Here is a 23,220-nt window from a genome sequence, read left to right on the forward strand (position 1 = left end):
CAGGAGACCCCACTACAGGAGACCTCACTACAGGAGACCCCACTACAGGAGACCCCACTACAGGAGACCCCAGGACCTCACTACAGGGGACCCCACTACAGGAGACCCCACTACAGGAGACCCCAGGACCTCACTACAGGGGACCCCACTACAGGAGACCCCACTACAGGGGACCCCACTACAGGAGACCCCACTACAGGAGACCTCACTACAGGGGACCCCACTACAGGAGACCTCACTACAGGAGACCCCACTACAGGGGACCCCACTACAGGAGACCCCACTACAGGAGACCCCAGGACCTCACTACAGGGGACCCCACTACAGGAGACCTCACTACAGGAGACCCCACTACAGGAGACCCCACTACAGGAGACCCCAGGACCTCACTACAGGAGACCCCACTACAGGAGACCCCACTACAGGAGACCCCACTACAGGAGACCCCAGGACCTCACTACAGGAGACCCCACTACAGGAGACCCCACTACAGGAGACCTCACTACAGGAGACCCCGCTACAGGAGACCTCGCTACAGGAGACCCCACTACAGGAGACCCCACTACAGGAGACCTCACTACAGGAGACCCCACTACAGGAGACCCGAGGACCTCACTACAGGAGACCCCACTACAGGAGACCTCACTACAGGAGACCCCGCTACAGGAGACCTCGCTACAGGAGACCCCACTACAGGAGACCCCACTACAGGAGACCCCAGGACCTCACTACAGGAGACCCCACTACAGGAGACCCCACTACAGGAGACCCCAATACAGAAGACCCCAATACAGGAGACCCCAATACAGGAGACCCCAATACAGAAGACCCCAGGACCTCACTCCAGGAAACACATGAAGGGGATTTTATGGGAAGGACAAGGAGGGAAAGGAAACAGTCAGCAGCGTCCATGACACATTGTACAACAGCTGACACATAACCTCGTGGCTGCAGGAATAGAATCCCTTAGCAGGTGACAAGGCTCGGCAGTCGCCCGGGAATTTCTTGGCTGACTCCGATATCTGCGCCGGGTGCGGGAAATCCTTTTTCCTACTTTCACTTTCATTGCTAAGTTTTGTTATTGAGAGTTATGGACAGAGACAGAATAAGAAGGTCTAAGATAAGGAACAGCTAAATTATTGGGCCCCAAATACCCCGGGGCCCCCCATCACCTCTGCAGATAAGGCCGTGACCTGCACATTTATGTCTCATCTCACACCTGAATGTTACACTGAAAACCCCAATAAGTGAGCAGCGCTATAATGTCACCTGGATATAACCCTATAGGAGCGGGACACTATAGAGAATGACAATCTGCAAACATCAGCAGGTGATAGAGTAACAGACAGGAGCGCTCACCCAGCTGTACCGTGAGGCTCCGGGTTCTCAGACGCTCATTAACCCTCTCTATCCCACCATCAGGGCGCTGATACATTGTCACGCTGCCTGCAGTCATGACCAAAGCCCCCAGGTCTGCCATTACTGCTGGGCGGGGCCTAATAGGTTATCTTTGTCTTTTCTGCTTTTATTGCATAAATGTAGCAAAGCATTAAATAGATACATTAGTAATAATACTGAGCCCTGGAATAACGAGAAGATTCTATTCTGTGCTGCTGTATAATGTCCTGTGTGCTGCTGTATACTGTCTCCTCTGCTGCTGTATAGTGTCCTGTGTGCTCCTGTATAATGTCTCCTCTGCTGCTGTATAATGTCCTGTGTATTGCTCATTGCTACAGTTTGGTGTCCTCTGTGCTGCTGTTTCTCTTTGTGTACATTATATATTGGGGTGCAGGATCATCTTCTGTGTGTTATAGACTTCATATCACCCCTCCCCCCCCAGATCAGTGACAGATGTCAGCAAGAGATGGAGCGGGAAGAAGAGACTCTACTGTAAGTGATCCGGAGGTCAAAAATAGACGTATTACTCACATAGAGCCAGAAGTCACCTGATAGAGGTCACAGAGGTCAAGTCTCTTCAATGGAATCACTTTCACTTATCACCGTATAAAGATCCCAATATCTCTAGATGTGACATCACAAGAACCCGGACACAGAGCAGAGAAGAGCTGACAGGTAAAGACCAATCTTACTGCATTCTGTCATTGGTTTGTAGTATGGGAATATCAGGAAACCACATAACAGCAGAATAGTGAGCGCAGCTCTGGAGTATAATACAGGATAAGTAATGTAATGTATGTACACAGTGACTGTACCAGCAGAATAGTGAGCGCAGCTCTGGAGTATAATACAGGATAAGTAATGTAATGTATGTACACAGTGACTGTACCAGCAGAATAGTGAGCGCAGCTCTGGAGTATAATACAGGATAAGTAATGTAATGTATGTACACAGTGACTGTACCAGCAGAATAGTGAGCGCAGCTCTGGAGTATAATACAGGATAAGTAATGTATGTACACAGTGACTGTACCAGCAGAATAATGAGCGCAGCTCTGGAGTATAATACAGGATAAGTAATGTAATGTATGTACACAGTGACTGTACCAGCAGAATAGTGAGCGCAGCTCTGGAGTATAATACAGGATAAGTAATGTAATGTATGTACACAGTGACTGTACCAGCAGAATAGTGAGCGCAGCTCTGAGGTATAATACAGGATAAGTAATGTAATGTATGTACACAGTAACTGCACCAGCAGAATAGTGAGCGCAGCTCTGGAGTATAATACAGGATAAGTAATGTAATGTATGTACACAGTGACTGCACCAGCAGAATAGTGAGCGCAGCTCTGGAGTATAATACAGGATAAGTAATGTAATGTATGTACACAGTGACTGTACCAGCAGAATAGTGAGCGCAGCTCTGGAGTATAATACAGGATAAGTAATGTAATGTATGTACACAGTGACTGCACCAGCAGTCACTGTGAGCGCAGCTCTGGGGTATAATACAGGATAAGTAATGTAATGTATGTACACAGTGACTGTACCAGCAGAATAGCGAGCGCAGCTCTGGAGTATAATACAGGATAAGTAATGTAATGTATGTACACAGAGACTGCACCAGCAGAATAGTGAGCGCAGCTCTGGAGTATAATACAGGATAAGTAATGTAATGCATGTACACAGTGACTGCACCAGCAGAATAGTGAGCGCAGCTCTGGAGTATAATACAGGATAAGTAATGTAATGCATGTACACAGTGACTGCACCAGCAGAATAGTGAGCGCAGCTCTGGAGTATAATACAGGATAAGTAATGTAATGTATGTACACAGTGACTGCACCAGCAGAATAGTGAGCGCAGCTCTGGAGTATAATACAGGATAAGTAATGTAATGCATGTACACAGTGACTGTACCAGCAGAATAGTGAGCGCAGCTCTGGAGTATAATACAGGATAAGTAATGTAATGTATGTACACAGTGACTGTACCAGCAGAATAGTGAGTGCAGCTCTGGAGTATAATACAGGATAAGTAATGTAATGTATGTACACAGTGACTGTACCAGCAGAATAGTGAGCGCAGCTCTGGAGTATAATACAGGATAAGTAATGTATGTACACAGTGACTGTACCAGCAGAATAATGAGCGCAGCTCTGGAGTATAATACAGGATAAGTAATATAATGTATGTACACAGTGACTGCACCAGCAGAATAGTGAGCGCAGCTCTGGAGTATAATACAGGATAAGTAATGTAATGTATGTACACAGTGACTGTACCAGCAGAATAGTGAGCGCAGCTCTGGAGTATAATACAGGATAAGTAATGTAATGTATGTACACAGTGACTGTACCAGCAGAATAGTGAGCGCAGCTCTGGGGTATAATACAGGATAAGTAATGTAATGTATGTACACAGTAACTGCACCAGCAGAATAGTGAGCGCAGCTCTGGAGTATAATACAGGATAAGTAATGTAATGTATGTACACAGTGACTGCACCAGCAGAATAGTGAGCGCAGCTCTGGAGTATAATACAGGATAAGTAATGTAATGTATGTACACAGTGACTGCACCAGCAGAATAGTGAGCGCAGCTCTGGAGTATAATACAGGATAAGTAATGTATGTACACAGTGACTGTACCAGCAGAATAGTGAGCGCAGCTCTGGGGTATAATACAGGATAAGTAATGTAATGTATGTACACAGTGACTGTACCAGCAGAATAGTGAGAGCAGCTCTGGAGTATAATACAGGATAAGTAATGTAATGTATGTACACAGTGACTGTACCAGCAGAATAGTGAGCGCAGCTCTGGAGTATAATACAGGATAAGTAATGTAATGTATGTACACAGTGACTGCACCAGCAGTCACTGTGAGCGCAGCTCTGGCGTATAATACAGGATAAGTAATGTAATGTATGTACACAGTGACTGTACCAGCAGAATAGCGAGCGCAGCTCTGGAGTATAATACAGGATAAGTAATGTAATGTATGTACACAGAGACTGCACCAGCAGAATAGTGAGCGCAGCTCTGGAGTATAATACAGGATAAGTAATGTAATGCATGTACACAGTGACTGCACCAGCAGAATAGTGAGCGCAGCTCTGGAGTATAATACAGGATAAGTAATGTAATGCATGTACACAGTGACTGCACCAGCAGAATAGTGAGCGCAGCTCTGGAGTATAATACAGGATAAGTAATGTAATGTATGTACACAGTGACTGTACCAGCAGAATAGTGAGCGCAGTTCTGGAGTATAATACAGGATAAGTAATGTATGTACACAGTGACTGTACCAGCAGAATAATGAGCGCAGCTCTGGAGTATAATACAGGATAAGTAATATAATGTATGTACACAGTGACTGTACCAGCAGAATAGTGAGCGCAGCTCTGGAGTATAATACAGGATAAGTAATGTAATGTATGTACACAGTGACTGCACCAGCAGAATAGTGAGCGCAGCTCTGGAGTATAATACAGGATAAGTAATGTAATGTATGTACACAGTGACTGTACCAGCAGAATAGTGAGCGCAGCTCTGGAGTATAATACAGGATAAGTAATGTAATGTATGTACACAGTGACTGTACCAGCAGAATAGTGAGCGCAGCTCTGGAGTATAATACAGGATAAGTAATGTAATGTATGTACACAGTGACTGCACCAGCAGAATAGTGAGCGCAGCTCTGGAGTATAATACAGGATAAGTAATGTAATGTATGTACACAGTGACTGTACCAGCAGAATAGTGAGCGCAGCTCTGTAGCATAATACAGGATAAGTAATGTAATGTATGTACACAGTGACTGTACCAGCAGAATAGTGAGCGCAGCTCTGGAGTATAATACAGGATAAGTAATGTAATGTATGTACACAGTGACTGTACCAGCAGAATAGTGAGCGCAGCTCTGGAGTATAATACAGGATAAGTAATGTAATGTATGTACACAGTGACTGCACCAGCAGAATAGTCAGTGCAGCTCTGGGGTATAATACAGGATAAGTAATGTAATGTATGTACACAGTGACCACAGCAGCAGAAAAGTGAGCGCAGCTCTGGAGTATAATACAGGATAAGTAATGTAATGTATGTACACAGTGACTGCACCAGCAGAATAGTGAGCACAGCTCTGGAGTATAATACAGGATAAGTAATGTAATGTATGTACACAGTGACTGCACCAGCAGAATAGTGAGCGCAGCTCTGGAGAATAATACAGGATATGTTATGTAATGGATGTACACAGTGACTGCACCAGCAGAATAGTGAGCACAGCTCTGGAGTATAATACAGGATAAGTAATGTAATATATGTACACAGTGACTGTACCAGCAGAATATTGAGCGCAGCTCTGGGGTATAATAATTGATAAGTAATGTAATGTATGTACACAGTGACTGTACCAGCAGAATAGTGAGCGCAGCTCTGGAGTATAATACAGGATAAGTAATGTAATGTATGTACACAGTGACTGTACCAGCAGAATAGTGAGCGCAGCTCTGGAGTATAATACAGGATAAGTAATGTAATGTATGTACACAGTGACTGCACCAGCAGAATAGTGAGCACAGCTCTGGAGTATAATACAGGATGAGTAATGTAATGTATGTACACAGTGACTGTACCAGCAGAATAGTGAGCACAGCTCTGGAGTATAATACAGGATAAGTAATGTAATGTATGTACACAGTGACTGCACCAGCAGAATAGTGAGCGCAGCTCTGGAGTATAATACAGGATAAGTAATGTAATGTATGTACACAGTGACTGCACCAGCAGAATAGTGAGCGCAGCTCTGGAGTATAATACAGGATAAGTAATGTAATGTATGTACACAGTGACTGTACCAGCAGAATAGTGAGCGCAGCTCTGGAGTAAAATACAGGATAAGTAATGTAATGTATGTAAATAGTGACTGTACCAGCAGAATAGTGAGCGCAGCTCTGGAGTATAATACAGGATAAAAAATGTAATGTATGTACACAGTGACTGTACCAGCAGAATAGTGAGCGCAGCTCTGGAGTATAATACAGGATAAGTAATGTAATGTATGTACACAATGACTGTACCAGCAGAATAGTGAGCGCAGCTCTGGAGTATAATACAGGATAAGTAATGTAATGTATGTACACAGTGACTGTACCAGCAGAATAGTGAGCGCAGCTCTGGAGTATAATACAGGATAAGTAATGTAATGTATGTACACAGTGACTGCACCAGCAGAATAGTGAGCACAGCTCTGGAGTATAATACAGGATGAGTAATGTAATGTATGTACACAGTGACTGTACCAGCAGAATAGTGAGCACAGCTCTGGAGTATAATACAGGATAAGTAATGTAATGTATGTACACAGTGACTGCACCAGCAGAATAGTGAGCGCAGCTCTGGAGTATAATACAGGATAAGTAATGTAATGTATGTACACAGTGACTGCACCAGCAGAATAGTGAGCACAGCTCTGGAGTATAATACAGGATGAGTAATGTAATGTATGTACACAGTGACTGTACCAGCAGAATAGTGAGCACAGCTCTGGAGTATAATACAGGATAAGTAATGTAATGTATGTACACAGTGACTGCACCAGCAGAATAGTGAGCGCAGCTCTGGAGAATAATACAGGATATGTAATGTAATGGATGTACATAGTGACTGTACCAGCAGAATAGTGAGCGCAGCTCTGGAGTATAATACAGGATAAGTAATGTAATATATGTACACAGTGACTGTACCAGCAGAATATTGAGCGCAGCTCTGGGGTATAATACAGGATAAGTAATGTAATGTATGTACACAGTGACTGTACCAGCAGAATAGTGAGCGCAGCTCTGGAGTATAATACAGGATGAGTAATGTAATGTATGTACACAGTGACTGTACCAGCAGAATAGTGAGCACAACTCTGGAGTATAATACAGGATGAGTAATGTAATGTATGTACACAGTGACTGTACCAGCAGAATAGTGAGCACAGCTCTGGAGTATAATACAGGATAAGTAATGTAATGTATGTACACAGTGACTGTACCAGCAGAATAGTGAGCGCAGCTCTGGAGTAAAATACAGGATAAGTAATGTAATGTATGTAAATAGTGACTGTACCAGCAGAATAGTGAGCGCAGCTCTGGAGTATAATACAGGATAAGTAATGTAATGTATGTACACAGTGACTGCACCAGCAGAATAGTGAGCGCAGCTCTGGAGTATAATACAGGATAAGTAATGTAATGTATGTACACAGTGACTGCACTAGCAGAATAGTGAGCGCAGCTCTGGAGTATAATACAGGATAAGTAATGTAATGTATGTACACAGTGACTGTACCAGCAGAATAGTGAGCACAGCTCTGGAGTATAATACAGGATGAGTAATGTAATGTATGTACACAGTGACTGTACCAGCAGAATAGTGAGCGCAGCTCTGGAGTATAATACAGGATAAGTAATGTATGTACACAGTGACTGCACCAGCAGAATAGTGAGCACAGCTCTGGAGTATAATACAGGATAAGTAATGTATGTACACAGTGACTGCACCAGCAGAATAGTGAGCACAGCTCTGGAGTATAATACAGGATAAGTAATGTAATGTATGTACACAGTGACTGTACCAGCAGAATAGTGAGCGCAGCTCTGGAGTATAATACAGGATAAGTAATGTAATGTATGTACACAGTGACTGTACCAGCAGAATAGTGAGCGCAGCTCTGGAGTATAATACAGGATAAGTAATGTAATGTATGTACACAGTGACTGCACCAGCAGAATAGTGAGCGCAGCTCTGGAGTATAATACAGGATAAGTAATGTAATGTATGTACACAGTGACTATACCAGCAGAATAGTGAGCGCAGCTCTGGAGTATAATACAGGATAAGTAATGTAATGTATGTACACAGTGACTGTACCAGCAGAATAGTGAGCGCAAAATCACGGCCGCAAAATAACGCGGCGTATACGATCCCGGCTTCCATTGAAATCAATGGGAGCGTATACGGCCCGCAAAGTCTCACATGCCGTATACGTGTCACATCACGCGGCACGTTACTCCGTGTGAACTCACCCTAAGGTTACGCTGCGGTATTATTTTTATTAATCATATTTCTCTCTCGTATGTTCTTCCATTATAGACTCCCCAGTAATGGAGCGTCCGGTGTGCTTAATAGAGAACCATGAAGATGGGACAATCCAAGTGAATCAGGCGGCTCTGGAGATCTTATCCGCCATTACTCAGAAGGTGGTTGTTGTGGCCATAGTCGGGAAATATCGGACTGGGAAGTCTTATCTAATGAACAAACTGGCCGGACAGAAGAATGGTGAGAAGTGTAATGTATAGTAGATTATCCCTGTTATACTGTATAGTAGAGGATCCTGTTATACTGTATAGTAGAGGATCCTGTTATACTGTATAGTAGAGGATCCTGTTATACTGTATAGTAGAGGATCCTGTTATACTGTATAGTAGAGGATCCTGTTATACTGTATAGTAGAAGATCCTGTTATACTGTATAGTAGAGGATCCTGTTATACTGTATAGTAGAGGATCCTGTTATACTGTATAGTAGAGGATTCCTGTTATACTGTATAGTAGAGGATTCCTGTTATACTGTATAGTGGAGGATCCTGTTATACTGTATAGTAGATGATTCCTGTTATACTGTATAGTAGAGGATCCTGTTATACTGTATAGTAGAGGATCCCTGTTATACTGTATAGTAGAGGATTCCTGTTATACTGTATAGTAGAGGATCCTGTTATACTGTATAGTAGAGGATCCTGTTATACTGTATAGTAGAGGATCCCTGTTATACTGTATAGTAGATTATCCCTGTTATACTGTATAGTAGAGGATTCCTGTTATACTGTATAGTAGAGGATCCCTGTTATACTGTATAGTAGAGGATCCTGTTATACTGTATAGTAGAGGATTCCTGTTATACTGTATAGTAGAGGATCCTGTTATACTGTATAGTAGAGGATCCTGTTATACTGTATAGTAGAGGATTCCTGTTATACTGTATAGTAGAGGATCCTGTTATACTGTATAGTAGAGGATTCCTGTTATACTGTATAGTAGAGGATCCCTGTTATACTGTATAGTAGAGGATTCCTGTTATACTGTATAGTAGAGGATTCCTGTTATACTGTATAGTAGAGGATCCCGTTATACTGTATAGTAGAGGATCCTGTTATACTGTATAGTAGAGGATCCTGTTATACTGTATAGTAGAGGATCCTGTTATACTGTATAGTAGAGGATTCCTGTTATACTGTATAGTAGAGGATCCTGTTATACTGTATAGTAGAGGATCCTGTTATACTGTATAGTAGAGGATTCCTGTTATACTGTATAGTAGAGGATCCTGTTATACTGTATAGTAGAGGATTACTGTTATACTGTATAGTAGAGGATCCTGTTATACTGTATAGTAGAGGATCCTGTTATACTGTATAGTAGAGGATCCTGTCATCCTGTATAGTAGAGGATCCTGTTATACTGTATAGTAGAGGATCCTGTTATACTGTATAGTAGAGGATCCTGTCATACTGTATAGTAGAGGATCCTGTTATACTGTATAGTAGAGGACACCTCTGAGACTCTTGATGTTGGCTCTGGATGATCTGACCCTGTCCTATCCCCCGGATAAATAATAAATCGGCTTTTATCCATCTTCTCTATATTATGTGATAGTGTGGTCTGCCGGCTTATTGTGGGCTATAAATGTAAAAATACACAGGACATCCCATAATAATCTAATGGACCCTGGAACGGTCAGTGGCTTCAAAGTGACCTCAAAACACGGTGTGAATAGAGCCCAAAAATCTGCACAATGACTAGTACTTTGGGGTCTTTGTATTCGGAGGGTCTTGTATTTTATAACCTTTTGCCTTTACAGGATTTATTCCCATTCACTATTATGATCTATGTTTGTTTTTGTACTGTGTTCGCCAGTTGTTATGAAATATAAAAAAAACAAAAAACTTGCAAGTCTTCAGTAGGTGATACCTTTTTTAATGGCTAACTCATAATGATGACAGAATAGGACGTTTCGAAGCTTCCTCTGAGCTCCTTCTTCAGATATAGCTAAAAACACTTTCTGCAGGCTGCATATATATATATATATATATATATATATATATATATATCTGGATACAGGGACAGGATTACAGGAGGGAGGGGGGAGAGTCTTATTACTATATACATATAAAAACAAATAATCACTTCCCAGTTCCCAGGTTCTTTATCTTTATGGCTGTCTTATTTCAGTGATTTGTATAGAAAGACATGAACCCATGGGAAAGGTTCATTCCATTGTCCAGAGTCTTGAGTAGGGTCATGGCCTTGTACTTATAAATCAGTCGCTGTTTTCTTGATTTAAAATTCCCTCTTAAAATCAAAATTGACTTGCAAGTTGTTTTTTTTATATTATGATCTATGTGAAGCAGGTTCCTCTCCCCCCACCCCCCCTCCTCTGTCAGAGAGGACCAGAGAAGTAGAGAGACCTATCTAGTCTGGGGAGTAAGACCTGGGCTCTTCTGAAATATAAAGGTCGCACTAACAGTATGGGCGGGGGGATTATTATCTCTGTCCCCAAAACTGTTAAACCACAAGGACGATGGAGATTTCCCAACATACTTTGTTTTCCCATAAACAGGACATTGTAGCCATGGTGGACGTATCTATGACTATTGGTGTCCACCATCTTACCATGCTCTGACACCAGGTGGAGTTGTCTCTTCAGCTGATATTGGGCACTGGCTTCTGTCTCTTCTTACACAGCCCTCCCCTATCACCTATATACAGTATATCTATATGTGTATCTGTCCATACAGGGTTCTCATTGGGAGCGACAGTCCAGTCTATGACTAAAGGTATCTGGATGTGGTGCGTTCCCCACCCTGTGAGACCTGATCACACCCTCGTACTGCTGGATACAGAAGGACTGGGCGATGTGGAGAAGGTCAGTGCAAACATCCCTTACAATTATATCTATGGGGAAACCATCAGCATTTCCGTGAATATAATTGACATGCTGTGATTTCCAAAATTGCACCAGTTTTAGAAACTGCGCAGATTTTACCACAAAGTGGGCATGGGATTCGCTAGAATCCATCCACTTTGCCATTACTGTAAGATGCCGCGATTTTTTAGATCGCAGCGTTTCCATCCCATGGGGCCACGGCCTAAAGAGGTTTTCTGGGCGTTACACATTTATAGGTCATCGACAGGGGGCTGACACCGGGCACCATGCCCATCAGCTGTCTGAAGAATGTGATGTCACAGGGTAGCAGCGGTTCAGTCCTAGTCAAGTGAATAGGGCTGAGCTGCAATGATAAGCGAGACCACTATGTACACCATTGTAAAGAGACTGCAGTGCTCACTAGAACGTTGTGGTCTCTTCTTACAGCTGATCTGTAGGGGTCCCGGCTGTCAGACCCCCACAATCAGATATTGATGACTTATCCTAAGGACAGGATTATTGCCCTACTATGGAAATTCTTCATATGTTGTTGTTGTTGTCCCAGTTTTATTTTTTAAACCCCTCCGTTCATCATATTTCAGGTGAACAGTCAGAATGACTCCTGGATCTTCGCCCTGGCGGTTCTTCTCAGCAGCACCCTGGTATATAACAGTATGGGGACCATTGACCAGCAGGCCATGGAGCAGCTCCAGTATCCTTTACACCAATTCTTTGCAAATCAATATGTATTATACTCACTGTTTTCTTGCCTTGAAACTGATGGTTTCTAAAGACAGACCTTCCTTAGTAACAGGGAGTGAACAGTGTATCAGCTAGAAGGGAGACTCCTAGTGGCATTCTGTTCTAGAATCACATTCTCTATTAAATGAGACTACGTTGTCTAAAAGGTTACTGACTATTTAATATGTTAGTAAGGTAGTAGAACATAAAGTAGGAGTCTGCATCCAATCTGATCACTCTAACACAACAAGCAGTTGTGTAAAGGGAGTGCAAGCTATTCCGCTATATGGCTGAATATACTGAAATCTAGTTCACAATTGTATGTGACAAATGGTAACCAGAAGTATAACAAGTAATGCCCAGTAAAACCTCTCCAGTAGACACCACTTTAAAGGGATCCTATCACTTAGACATGATTTTTTCTAAGTACCACGTCGGAATAGCCTTAAGAAAGGCTATTCTTCTCCTGCCTTTCGTCGTCTTCTCTGCGCCGCCGTTCACCTACAATCCCAGTTCTTGTCGGTATGCTAATGAGCTCTCTCACAGCACTGGGGGTGGGCCCCAGCACCCAGACAGCACTGGGGGCATCCCCAATGGTTCGAGAGAACTCTCTCCAGACTGCGCATGCCCACAGGCCACGAAAAAATGGCTGCTTCCAATACTGTACAAGCGGGCATTTTCTCGTGGCCTGTGGGCATGCGCAGTCTGCTCTGCCCAAGGCCCGAGGCCTAGAAGTTACAAGCCACCACCGGAAGAAGAGGCTGAAGAGGACGCTGCTGACAAAGATGGAGGCGGCGCTGGAGAGAGTTCTCTCGCAACATTGGGGACACCCCCAGTGCTGTTTGAGCGCTGGGGCCCACCCCCAGTGCTGCGAGAGAGCTCATTAGCATACCGACAAGAACCCGGGATTGTAGGCAAACGGCGGCAAAGGAGAAGACGATGAAAGGTAGGAGATGAATAGCCTTTCTTAAGGCTATTCTGATGTGGTACTCAGAAAAAAATCATGTCTGAGTGATAGGATCCCTTTAAAGAGACCCCCATTATCTAGACCCGATTTCCAGATCTACCATATATTATGCATATTATTCATTTGGGGGGAGGGGGGTTGCCTCAAAGATATTTCCCTGAACACTGAAGGTATTTGCTTCTCTTCCGTATTTTGGACCCAGTCCTGGTTTTGTGTTCTGAATACTGATGTAAAACACTGACCGTGTGAATGTGACCGACTGTAAAAGTTTTGGATTGAGTATTTCAGTTCATGAAGGTGGAATGTACGGGGTTAGACTTATACACCAAATGTTATTACCTGCCCGGATGGAACTTACCTGCCAGTGCTTATGGCCCCCTAAGGCTCCTGGGCCCCGATATGCCTCTTAAGTTTCGCCCCTGATTGGGACTGGACTGGAAATCCTGAAATGAAACTTGAGAGATTCGCCCAATGTCAGTAAAAATGTAAAAGAATTCAACCAAATGGAGAACCGGGGCAAGGGAAGAAACTCTACCTTAATTTTTGAAACCCATCGGAAACCCTCTTTAGGTTTGTGGGACTGATAACTGTTTTACATATTTTACTCCTTAATTCCTCCGAGTTATGTCACAGAACTTACCGAGAAAATAAAAGTGAAATCTTCTGAGCAGGAAGAGTTACAAGACGATTCCTCCGAGTTCAAGAGATATTTCCCGTCCTTCATCTGGTGCGTCCGAGATTTCACTCTTCAGCTGCAACTCAATGGGAAGGAAATCACTGAAGATGAATATCTGAGAAACGCCCTGAAGCTAAAGTCAGGTATGCATGTGACTCTGAGGTACTGACCCTGGCCAAGGCCGAAATAAATCTGCTCATACACATTAGATGTAACGTTGCGAGCATTTGTCTGGAACAAATGTTGGTCAAAAAAACACAATTTTGGTTATGACTAGAGATGAGCGAACCTCATGAGATTGCTTTCGAGCCTTCTGGTTTCTTTAGGGTCAAGCTCACATTTCCTCGGAGTCTTCTGGCTGATGTCTGGCACTCTGGTGTGACAGGCTTCTATGGGTACATGGAGTTGCCAATGACATCAACCCAAAGAGAATGGCCAAACACTGCGAGGATACTCAAGAGCAGTGAGAGAAGGAGAGTATAACTGTTTGATATGTTGTTGTACCGCCCCATGGCCTTCACTTGTGAGAAGAACTCAAAGTATAATAATGTTTTATGGGTGACAAACCCCAAGCATTTCAAGGCAAAGTCGAAATTGGTTAACTTTTTTGAAAATTTGTGTTAATTTTGGTTGGATTAGAATTGGTTCACTTTTTTTGAAAATTTCAGTCAATTTTGGTTGAATCAGAATTGGTTCACTTTTTTGAAAATTTTAGTCAATTGTTTTGGATCGGAATTGGTTCACTTTTTTGAAAATTTACATCAATTTTGGTTGGATCAGAATTGGTCTGCTTTTTAGAAAATTTTAGTCAATTTTTGTTGGATCAGAATTGATTGACTTTTCTGAAAATTTACGTCAATTTTGGTTGTTCAGAATTGGTTCACTTTTTTGAAAATTCCTGTCAATTTTGGATGGATCAGAATTGGTTCGCTCATCCCTAGTTATAAGTAACTTCAGTTGACAGTCGGGTGTGACAAATGTTTCCAGCTTTATGTATAAACCACAAATCTGCCACTTCAGCCGATCATCAAATCTGTTATGTAAGATCCACTTTAGACCCCAGAGCTAATTCTGCGGATTATCATTGTTGGTATTTAGCATGTTTCATCATATGTTTAACCCCTATGTGTACCAGGACGTACATGTATGTCCTGCTGCACGTGATTGACTATGGCGTCCACCAGCAGATGCAAGGCCATATTTATGTATTGGGGGGCCCTGTGCAAACTTTTTGACAGTGGCCCCCAATATTCCCCCATAACTTAATTTTCCCTACTCCCCTCAACCACCAATATGGGGATTCAATGAAATTTTTTTCTTCAAAATTTTGAATTTTTGATGTTACCGACCCGGAGACTAAAGCTCACAGATACTTATCACACAGTGGATGCTGGTACAACAAAATCAGTAAGAAAATGGCGATTTTATTTAAATTCCACCTCATTCAGAATTTTTCCTCGATTGTACGGAATAATGCATGGTAATATTTTGAAATACAATTTGTAACACAAAAACCAATCTAATGAGTTAATGTAATGGCTGATGTGAAGACTACGGCCAGATTTATAACCTGAGAGATAAGATCTTCGCCTTCTTGTCTAAGTTCATTCCACCTTTTCATTGACTTTGAGCCAGAATTTGACATCACACTGTTCACTAATGTTCCGTTCTCTTAGAACTCTCTCCTATATGTCTTGAAAAACAAACAATATTAAGTCAAAAATTTTAGCCTAAAATTAGGGTTGAGCCGATTTAGAAATTTCAGGATCATTTTTAAAATTCGATTTCTGATCATTTTCCAGCCGAACCCGATCAATTTTCCGATCCTAATGCAAGTCAATGGGATTTTTTAATGATCCTGTTCACTACACAGCGTGGAGTCCAAAAATTTCAATTTTTCAAACTGTGTAGTGATTAAAAAATCAGCCGGATACTTAGTCCCCCTGCTGTCCGCTTACCTGCACAGAACCGCTGCCGCCTCCCCTCCAGGTGTGTACGTCGCTCCTCGTAGCTCTGGGCGCCACTGCCTCCCTAGGCTAGTGTTACTGATGCTGGGAGTAGGCGAGGCTTGTTGTGGTTTAGGAGAGTGTAGGCGGATACAGGGCAGAGAGACGTGAGTGCATCACTCATGTCTCCTCTTCCTGTACCCGCCCACACTCTCCTAAGCCACTACAAGCCCCGCCTACTCCCAGCATCAGTAACACTAGCCTAGGGAGGCAGGGGCACGCACGGCGCTTTGCCGGCGTGTGAAAGAGAGGAGAGGACAGAGAACAATGGCCTGGAGCTCCAGGGAGTGGCAGGTAAGTGGGTTGAGTGATCGGGATCAGAATTCCCATCCCGATCTTTTTAGGCGGGATAGGAACCCGATCGCGATCGGGTAATTTACTTAATCGCTGATCAGGATCCAATCTTTTCCAATCCCGATCGCTCAACCCTACCTAAAATTAGATGCATGAAGATGTACCAGATTACGCCAAAGATGCGCCAATGCCTATTCTTAACCATAATAGTCTAATCCCAAATATCCAGAGGATGTTCTGACACTGAACAAGCCGGGAGATGACTCTCGGTGATCCAACCAATATGACCTCAAGGATAAACAAAGTCTAGCAGAGCTTTCTAGGAGATCTTATAGTGCGGAGAATGGTCTTTGCATTGTACATTACCAATTCTAAGGAATCTGACAAGAGGGTTGTACTAAACCTTGAGGACTCGTTTATTCACCTCTATCATCTATTTCTAGGTCTGAATCCACAAATAATAAATTACAACCTCCCCCGGGAGTGTCTCCGCCGTTACTTCCATTCCCACAAGTGTTTTGTGTTTGATCGGCCGGCATCTAAGGACGATCTTCAGAACCTGGACAATATGGAGTGTTCTCAGCTGAACCCAATATTTGTACAACAGACAAGGAAATTCTGTTCATACATTTATGAGAATAGTTCAGCTAAAACCCTATCAGGAGGGTACACGATCACCGGGAGAGGTAAGTCCTCAGTCTTTGGTGTGACCGGGAGAGGTGAGTCCTCACCCTGGGGTAGGACATTACAGTGCTCTACATCATCTTCTGCATCTGAATAATCTTATCCTTATTCTTCTATATGATCAGGTCTTGGAGATGTCACAGTCTCCTACGTGGAGTCCATTCGTAGCGGGTCCATTCCATCTTTGGAAAATGCAGTTGTCGCTTTGGCAAAGATTGAGAATTCTCGAGCCATAGAAGAAGCTTTATCTAAGTACGAGGAGATGATGACTCAATATGGAAGTAAATTTCCAACGGAGACACAAGAAGAGTTTCTAAGCCTGGACAAGGAATGTCACTCACAAGCCTTGAAGGTCTTCATGAAGCTTTCTTTTAAGGATGACAATCAAGAATTCCAACTCAAGTTGCTGGTAAGAGAAGGGATAGGACACACTTGTTTGTTTGCCTTTTTTATGGCATCTTGGAAATGGATGGGTCTTCTAGTCAGTGACTAAAGCAGATGTTCTCTCTGTCCTAAAGCTCACAGTCCTTGGGTCTACCACTCATGGTGGCTGGATCATGTCTGTCTCTGCCATAGCTCTTGTAGTAGATCTTTCTTTGTGGCATATCCATGGCTGTCTTCTGGTCCTCCATGCCAGGCTTTGCTTACATGGCGGCAGCACTGAGGTCACAGTCACTGCTGGTTGTGTTACCATTTAGGAACTTTTTGTTCACCCCTTTCATTTTATTCTCCTGTAGGAAGCGTTGGGCCATAAAAAGGCAACGTATCTACTGAGAAATGAAGAGGCGTCCGAGACAAAGTGCAGAGTCTTACTGCAGGAGCTGAGTGTGAGTCTGGAGGAAGGAATAAGGGAAGGAAAGTTCTCTGTGCCCGGGGGGTATAAGATATTCCTCGAAGAGAAGAAGTCATTGGAGGAGAATTATATGAAGGTCAAAGGGAAAGGGGTGAAGGTAAGAAGAAGTGATCCCAACTACCTCTGTATTATTTGTATTGCTAAATGTATTTGAACCCATAAAGGCCCCTCTCATTACTGATACACTTTGTATAGATTCTGTCCTTACTTGTAACTTCTGGAATATTCTGTAGACCAGTCATTCTGCTTTACTATATCCTGTAACACCTGTATGAATATCTGATGTCTCCACAGTCTCTGGAAGTCTTTCAAGAGTTTCTCAAAGAAAATGAGACTGTGGAGTCCACCATCCTGATAGCGGATAAAAGTCTGGAAGAAAAGGAAAAGAAGTTGGCTGGTAAGATCTTAGTGCGGCTGCAGAAAATGGAGAACCAATTATATTAACAACTTCTAAAGCTCTGGACCAACCACAATATCAGTGAAACAAGGGTGAGATGGGTGGGTAGAAAGGAAAATTGGAGTTGGGGTGTCATAAGAAGTATGAGAGGTGGTGCCCAAGCTGAAGTCATTCTCCGCTGCCCATGAGCCTATAGCCTTGCCCCTGACCACACCATAACAATGTGATGACTTCTGTCTTTTGCGGAGTCTTCCCTTAGATCAGTAGATGCAGCATTGCCGTATATAATATACAATCACACAAAGTATACATATGACATCTAACCTCTGTATTATATATGGGGACAACATAGAGGCCATGTCCATTTATGTCTCCAGAGCAGAGATCCCGGGTAGAAGTGGCCGCACGAGACAAGGAGATCCTGGAAAAGGCCAACATGGAGCTTCAGGAGAACCTGGAGAACAAAGAGCAAAGTTATAAGATGCATGTGGAGATGCTGGAGAAGAAGATGAGCGAGGAAAGCGAGAAAATGAAGAAGGAAAATGAATGGCTGATACAAGAGAAGCTGCAGGTAATAGCTGAGATGGTAACGTGTTTCTGGAGAGAAGCGCTGCTTTCATCTTCTACTCTTACTTTGCCCTCGCCTGGTGGGGATCCTTCTTTGCCCTCAGATATCCGCCATTTGTAATCCTCAATCCAAATTTGCCTTTTTAGGAACAAAAAGAAATGCTGGAGAGAGGGTTCAAGAACAAACATGAAATGCTGGAGGAGGAGATCAACGGTCTGCGAGAACGGAGCAGCAAAGCCGAGACACAGACGTTATTGGGAGACATCTTTAAGGGAGTAACAAGTATAATCGACAAAGCTGGTGATGCACTTAGCAAACCTGGACGTGAGTATGAGCCGTCTCCCCCACAATATAATTCTCCACATGATATATAACGCTCCACGGTATATAATGCTCCCCTGTGCCATCTACAGTTTCCCCACATAGTATATATAATGCTCCACAGCGGCCTCACATAGTATATAATGCTCCACAGCGGCCTCACATAGTATATAATGCTCCACAGCGGCCTCTCATAGTATATAATGCTCTACAGCTACCTCACATAGTATATAATGCTCCACAGCAGCCTCTCATAGTATATAATGCTCCCCAGTGGCCTCACATAGTATATAATGCTGCACAGCGGCCTCACATAGTATATAATGCTCCCCAGTGGCCTCACATAGTATATAATGCTGCACAGCGGCCTCACATAGTATATAATGCTCCCCAGTGGCCTCACATAGTATATAACGCTCCACAGCTGCCTCACATAGTATATAATGCTCCACAGTGACCCCACATAGTATATAATGCTCCACAATGGCCCCACATAGTATAAAATGCTCCCCTGAGCCCCCCATAGTGGCCCCACATGATATATAATATTCTCCTCAGAGCCCCAACACAGTACACTCCACAGTGGCCCCAGACAGTACATATATGCTCCCCAGCAGCCCCACACAGTATAATATACTGCCCAGAGAGGTTGCCCCAGTATAATGCTTCACAGTGGCCCCACACTGTATAATATGCTCTCCAGAGGGCCCCCCAGTATAATACACCACAGAGGCCTCACAGAATAGAACATGCTCTCCAGAGGCCCCCCCTCCCCTCATATAATGCTCTACAGTGACCTTACAGACTCCCTCAGTGTTATCATTATAGTATAGTCTGCAGAGACCCCAGAGTATAATAATCGAAGGCCCAAAGAAGGTAAGGTAAAATAACAAACATTATACTCACCTCTCCTGGGCTTCTTTGTGCTGCTCCACTGTCCCCGCCACCGGTGTCCTCTTCTGTGCGATTGATGTCACATGTTTTGGAAATCACTGATGAGGCCTATGATTGGGCAGCAGTTATGGGGAGTCCGCTGTCAGCACGCCCCACGTCACCCCGAGTCGTCCAGAATGCCAGAAGATGACGCCGGATGCCTAGGACAGGTGAGTAAAACTGTTTGTTATTTTTACTCACCTTAGAAAGGGGCGTTGCGGCACATGACGCTGGGTCGTCTCTGTTATTGATATGGCCAGGCCTGAGTCTGGGATCTGGAGTCATCTGGTTCCGGATCTAGAGGCCTCTTTGGGGATGGGAGCCCTGGGCAATTGCCTTGTTTCACCTTCCCCCCTTCAATGCCAGCCCTGCTCACTGGAGAAAGCCGAAGTACAATGTTGGGATATCTTTGATATCCTGATGAAACGAATGGAGCAATGAATGAGCTGCCCGATCCCGGCACCAATCAGATGGTGGAACATCAATCCCTCATTGTCCTGATCAGTAAGGTCCTGACCCCAGTGATCTCCGTGCTGAGATGGCACAAGTCCTTTAATCTGGATTCTTAGTCATCTCAAAGAGAAGACAACCTGGCAGTGTGTCTGGGCGATGTGTATCCAGATGCCATAAGCGTCTTCTGCAGGGAAAGAGAAACGTCTATGGGTGGAAATCTTATTAAATGTGTATTTATCTGTGCAAAGAGAGAACACGTTCCTTCAGTCGTACAAGTATTCTGTCCAGGCTGAGATTCCTTCTTTAATCGCTTGTTTCCTCTTTGTTTTGGTTCCTTTTTTTGATTTTAGTAGTTCCCACAATTCCTCTGGGTCCAAGTCCTGGATCTTACATGGCGCCATCTCCAGTCCATATTCCTCAAGTAAATGTGTTGTGTGATGACCTGCGTTACGATCCTTATTACGACCAGAGATACGACCAGTTTGACGTCCAGTGTTACGAGCAGTACGAGGTCCAGAGTTACGGACCTTGCTACGACCCTTGCTACGACCCTTGTTACAACCCTTGCTACGACCCTTGCTACGACCCTTGTTATGACCCTTGTTATGACCCATGTTACGATCCTTGTGCACCAAGATGATGTCTCCTGTTCCTGTCCGGCCACATCAGACATTGCTCTGGAGTTGTACAGCTGCTGCTGCTTCACGTTCCTCTGAGCGTAGACCGTCTGTCTCGAACATGTTCATGACTCTCCGTCCCATGACTGGGGCCTTGCCTGGCTGAGCGACGTCTCCGTTCATCTTATACCTGATGCTCTGAAAATGACTTGAACATTAAGCACAACCTTCATGAGTATCCGGAAGTGATCGGTGTTCGTAGGCCGGATATGTTTTCGGCTCTCACTTCTTTACTTTCTGATTAGAGATGACACATTGACAAATTCTGAACTGAATGTGCAAATAAATGGTTGTGTTTGACCCTCGGAGGCTCCCGGGACTCTGCCTAACTCCTTAGTAATGTGAATGTGATAGGAGCGGATCTGGCTGCGGCTAGGCTGAGGGCGGCCGGGGGCAACAGCCTGGTTATTAGTACAGTACAATGCACCGGAACATGGGTTAGGATTTAAAATTTGATTTTTTTTTTTTGCATGAAAAAAAAAAAACAGGCAAAATTTTATATCACCATTTTTAGGGGAAAATAAAACAAATAAAACAAGACAGAGGGACTCTTATCTCTCTCTATCACTGCACTGATACACATCATGTACTACTGACTGGTATAAAAGTGTGACAGACAGACAGTGGGACTCCTATCTCTCTCTATCACTGCACTGATACACATCATGTACTACTGACTGGTATAACAGTGTGACAGACAGACAGGGGGACTCCTATCTCTCTCTATCACTGCACTGATGCACATCATGTACTACTGACTGGTATAACAGTGTGACAGACAGAGGGACTCCTATCTCTCTCTATCACTGCACTGATACACATCATGTACTAATGACTGGTCTAACAGTGTGACGGACAGACAGAGGGACTCCTATCTCTCTCTATCTCTGCACTGATACACATCATGTACTACTGACTGGTATAACAGTGTGACAGACAGAGGGACTCCTATCTCTCTCTATCACTGCACTGATACACATCATGTACTAATGACTGGTCTAACAGTGTGACAGACAGACAGAGGGACTGCTATCTCTCTCTATCACTGCACTGATACACATCATGTACTACTGACTGGTATAACAGTGTGACAGACAGACAGGGGGACTCCTATCTCTCTCTATCACTGCACTGATGCACATCATGTACTACTGACTGGTATAACAGTGTGACAGACAGAGGGACTCCTATCTCTCTCTATCACTGCACTGATACACATCATGTACTAATGACTGGTCTAACAGTGTGACGGACAGACAGAGGGACTCCTATCTCTCTCTATCTCTGCACTGATACACATCATGTACTACTGACTGGTATAACAGTGTGACAGACAGAGGGACTCCTATCTCTCTCTATCACTGCACTGATACACATCATGTACTAATGACTGGTCTAACAGTGTGACGGACAGACAGAGGGACTCCTATCTCTCTCTATCACTGCACTGATACACATCGTGTACTACAGACTGGTATAACAGTGTGACAGACAGTGGGACTCCTATCTCTCTCTATCACTGCACTGACACACATCATGTGCTACTGACTGGTATAACAGTGTGACAGACAGACAGAGGGACTCCTATCTTTCTAAATCACTGCACTGATACACATCATGTACTACTGACTGGTATAACAGTGTGACAGGCAGACAGAGGGACTCCTATCTCTCTCTATCACTGTACTGATACACATCATGTACTACTGACTGGTCTAACAGTGTGACAGACAGACAGAGGGACTCCTATCTCTCTCTATCACTGCACTGATACACATCATGTACTACTGACTGGTCTAACGGTGTGACAGACAGTGGGACTCCTATCTCTCTCTATCACTGCACTGATACACATCATGTGCTACTGACTGGTCTAACAGTGTGACAGACAGACAGAGAGACTCCTATCTCTCTCTATCACTGCGCTGATACACATCATGTACTACTGACTGGTCTAACAGTGTGACAGACAGACAGACAGAGGGACTCCTATCTCTCTCTATCACTGCACTGATACACATCATGTACCACTGACTGGTATAACAGTGTGACAGACAGACAGGGGGACTCCTATCTCTCTCTATCACTGCACTGATACACGTCATGTACTACTGACTGGTCTAACAGTGTGACAGACAGACAGAGGGACTCCTATCTCTCTTTATCACTGCACTGATACACATCATGTACTACTGACTGGTATAACAGTGTGACAGACAGACAGATGGACTCATATCTCTCTCTATCACTGCACTGATACACATCATGT

The 23,220-nt window shown here is 43.7% G+C and overlaps 1 protein-coding gene across 2 annotated transcripts; it reads left to right on the plus strand.

The window, feature by feature from the left end:
* The first annotated feature begins 1,993 nt into the window (after positions 1–1,993).
* LOC142209052 (guanylate-binding protein 7-like) lies at positions 1,994–21,491 on the plus strand. Of its 2 annotated transcripts, none has more exons than XM_075277994.1 (12): positions 1,994–2,073; positions 8,550–8,735; positions 11,254–11,381; positions 11,984–12,093; positions 13,712–13,908; positions 16,509–16,751; positions 16,875–17,158; positions 17,487–17,699; positions 17,897–17,999; positions 18,377–18,570; positions 18,714–18,891; positions 20,625–21,491. In XM_075277994.1, the coding sequence occupies exons 2-12, from the start codon at positions 8,561–8,563 to the stop codon at positions 20,912–20,914; spliced, it is 2,115 nt and encodes a 704-aa protein (XP_075134095.1). In that variant the 5' UTR covers positions 1,994–2,073; positions 8,550–8,560; the 3' UTR covers positions 20,915–21,491. The 2 variants fall into 2 exon arrangements, with proteins under 2 accessions (XP_075134095.1, XP_075134096.1); XM_075277995.1 differs by having other exon boundaries at positions 20,628–21,491.
* Positions 21,492–23,220: the final 1,729 nt, after the last annotated feature.

Source organism: Leptodactylus fuscus, chromosome 6, assembly GCF_031893055.1.
Source record: "Leptodactylus fuscus isolate aLepFus1 chromosome 6, aLepFus1.hap2, whole genome shotgun sequence".
Taxonomy (NCBI): domain Eukaryota; kingdom Metazoa; phylum Chordata; class Amphibia; order Anura; family Leptodactylidae; genus Leptodactylus; species Leptodactylus fuscus.

Bases quoted from the DNA above. Each gene is read 5' to 3' on its own strand.
- LOC142209052 (XM_075277994.1), top strand. From the start codon at position 8,561: ATGGAGCGTCCGGTGTGCTTAATAGAGAACCATGAAGATGGGACAATC. The intron at 16,752-16,874 runs GTAAGTCCTCAG...CTATATGATCAG, and splicing joins GTACACGATCACCGGGAGAG to GTCTTGGAGATGTCACAGTC. The intron at 17,700-17,896 runs GTAAGAAGAAGT...ATGTCTCCACAG, and splicing joins TCAAAGGGAAAGGGGTGAAG to TCTCTGGAAGTCTTTCAAGA.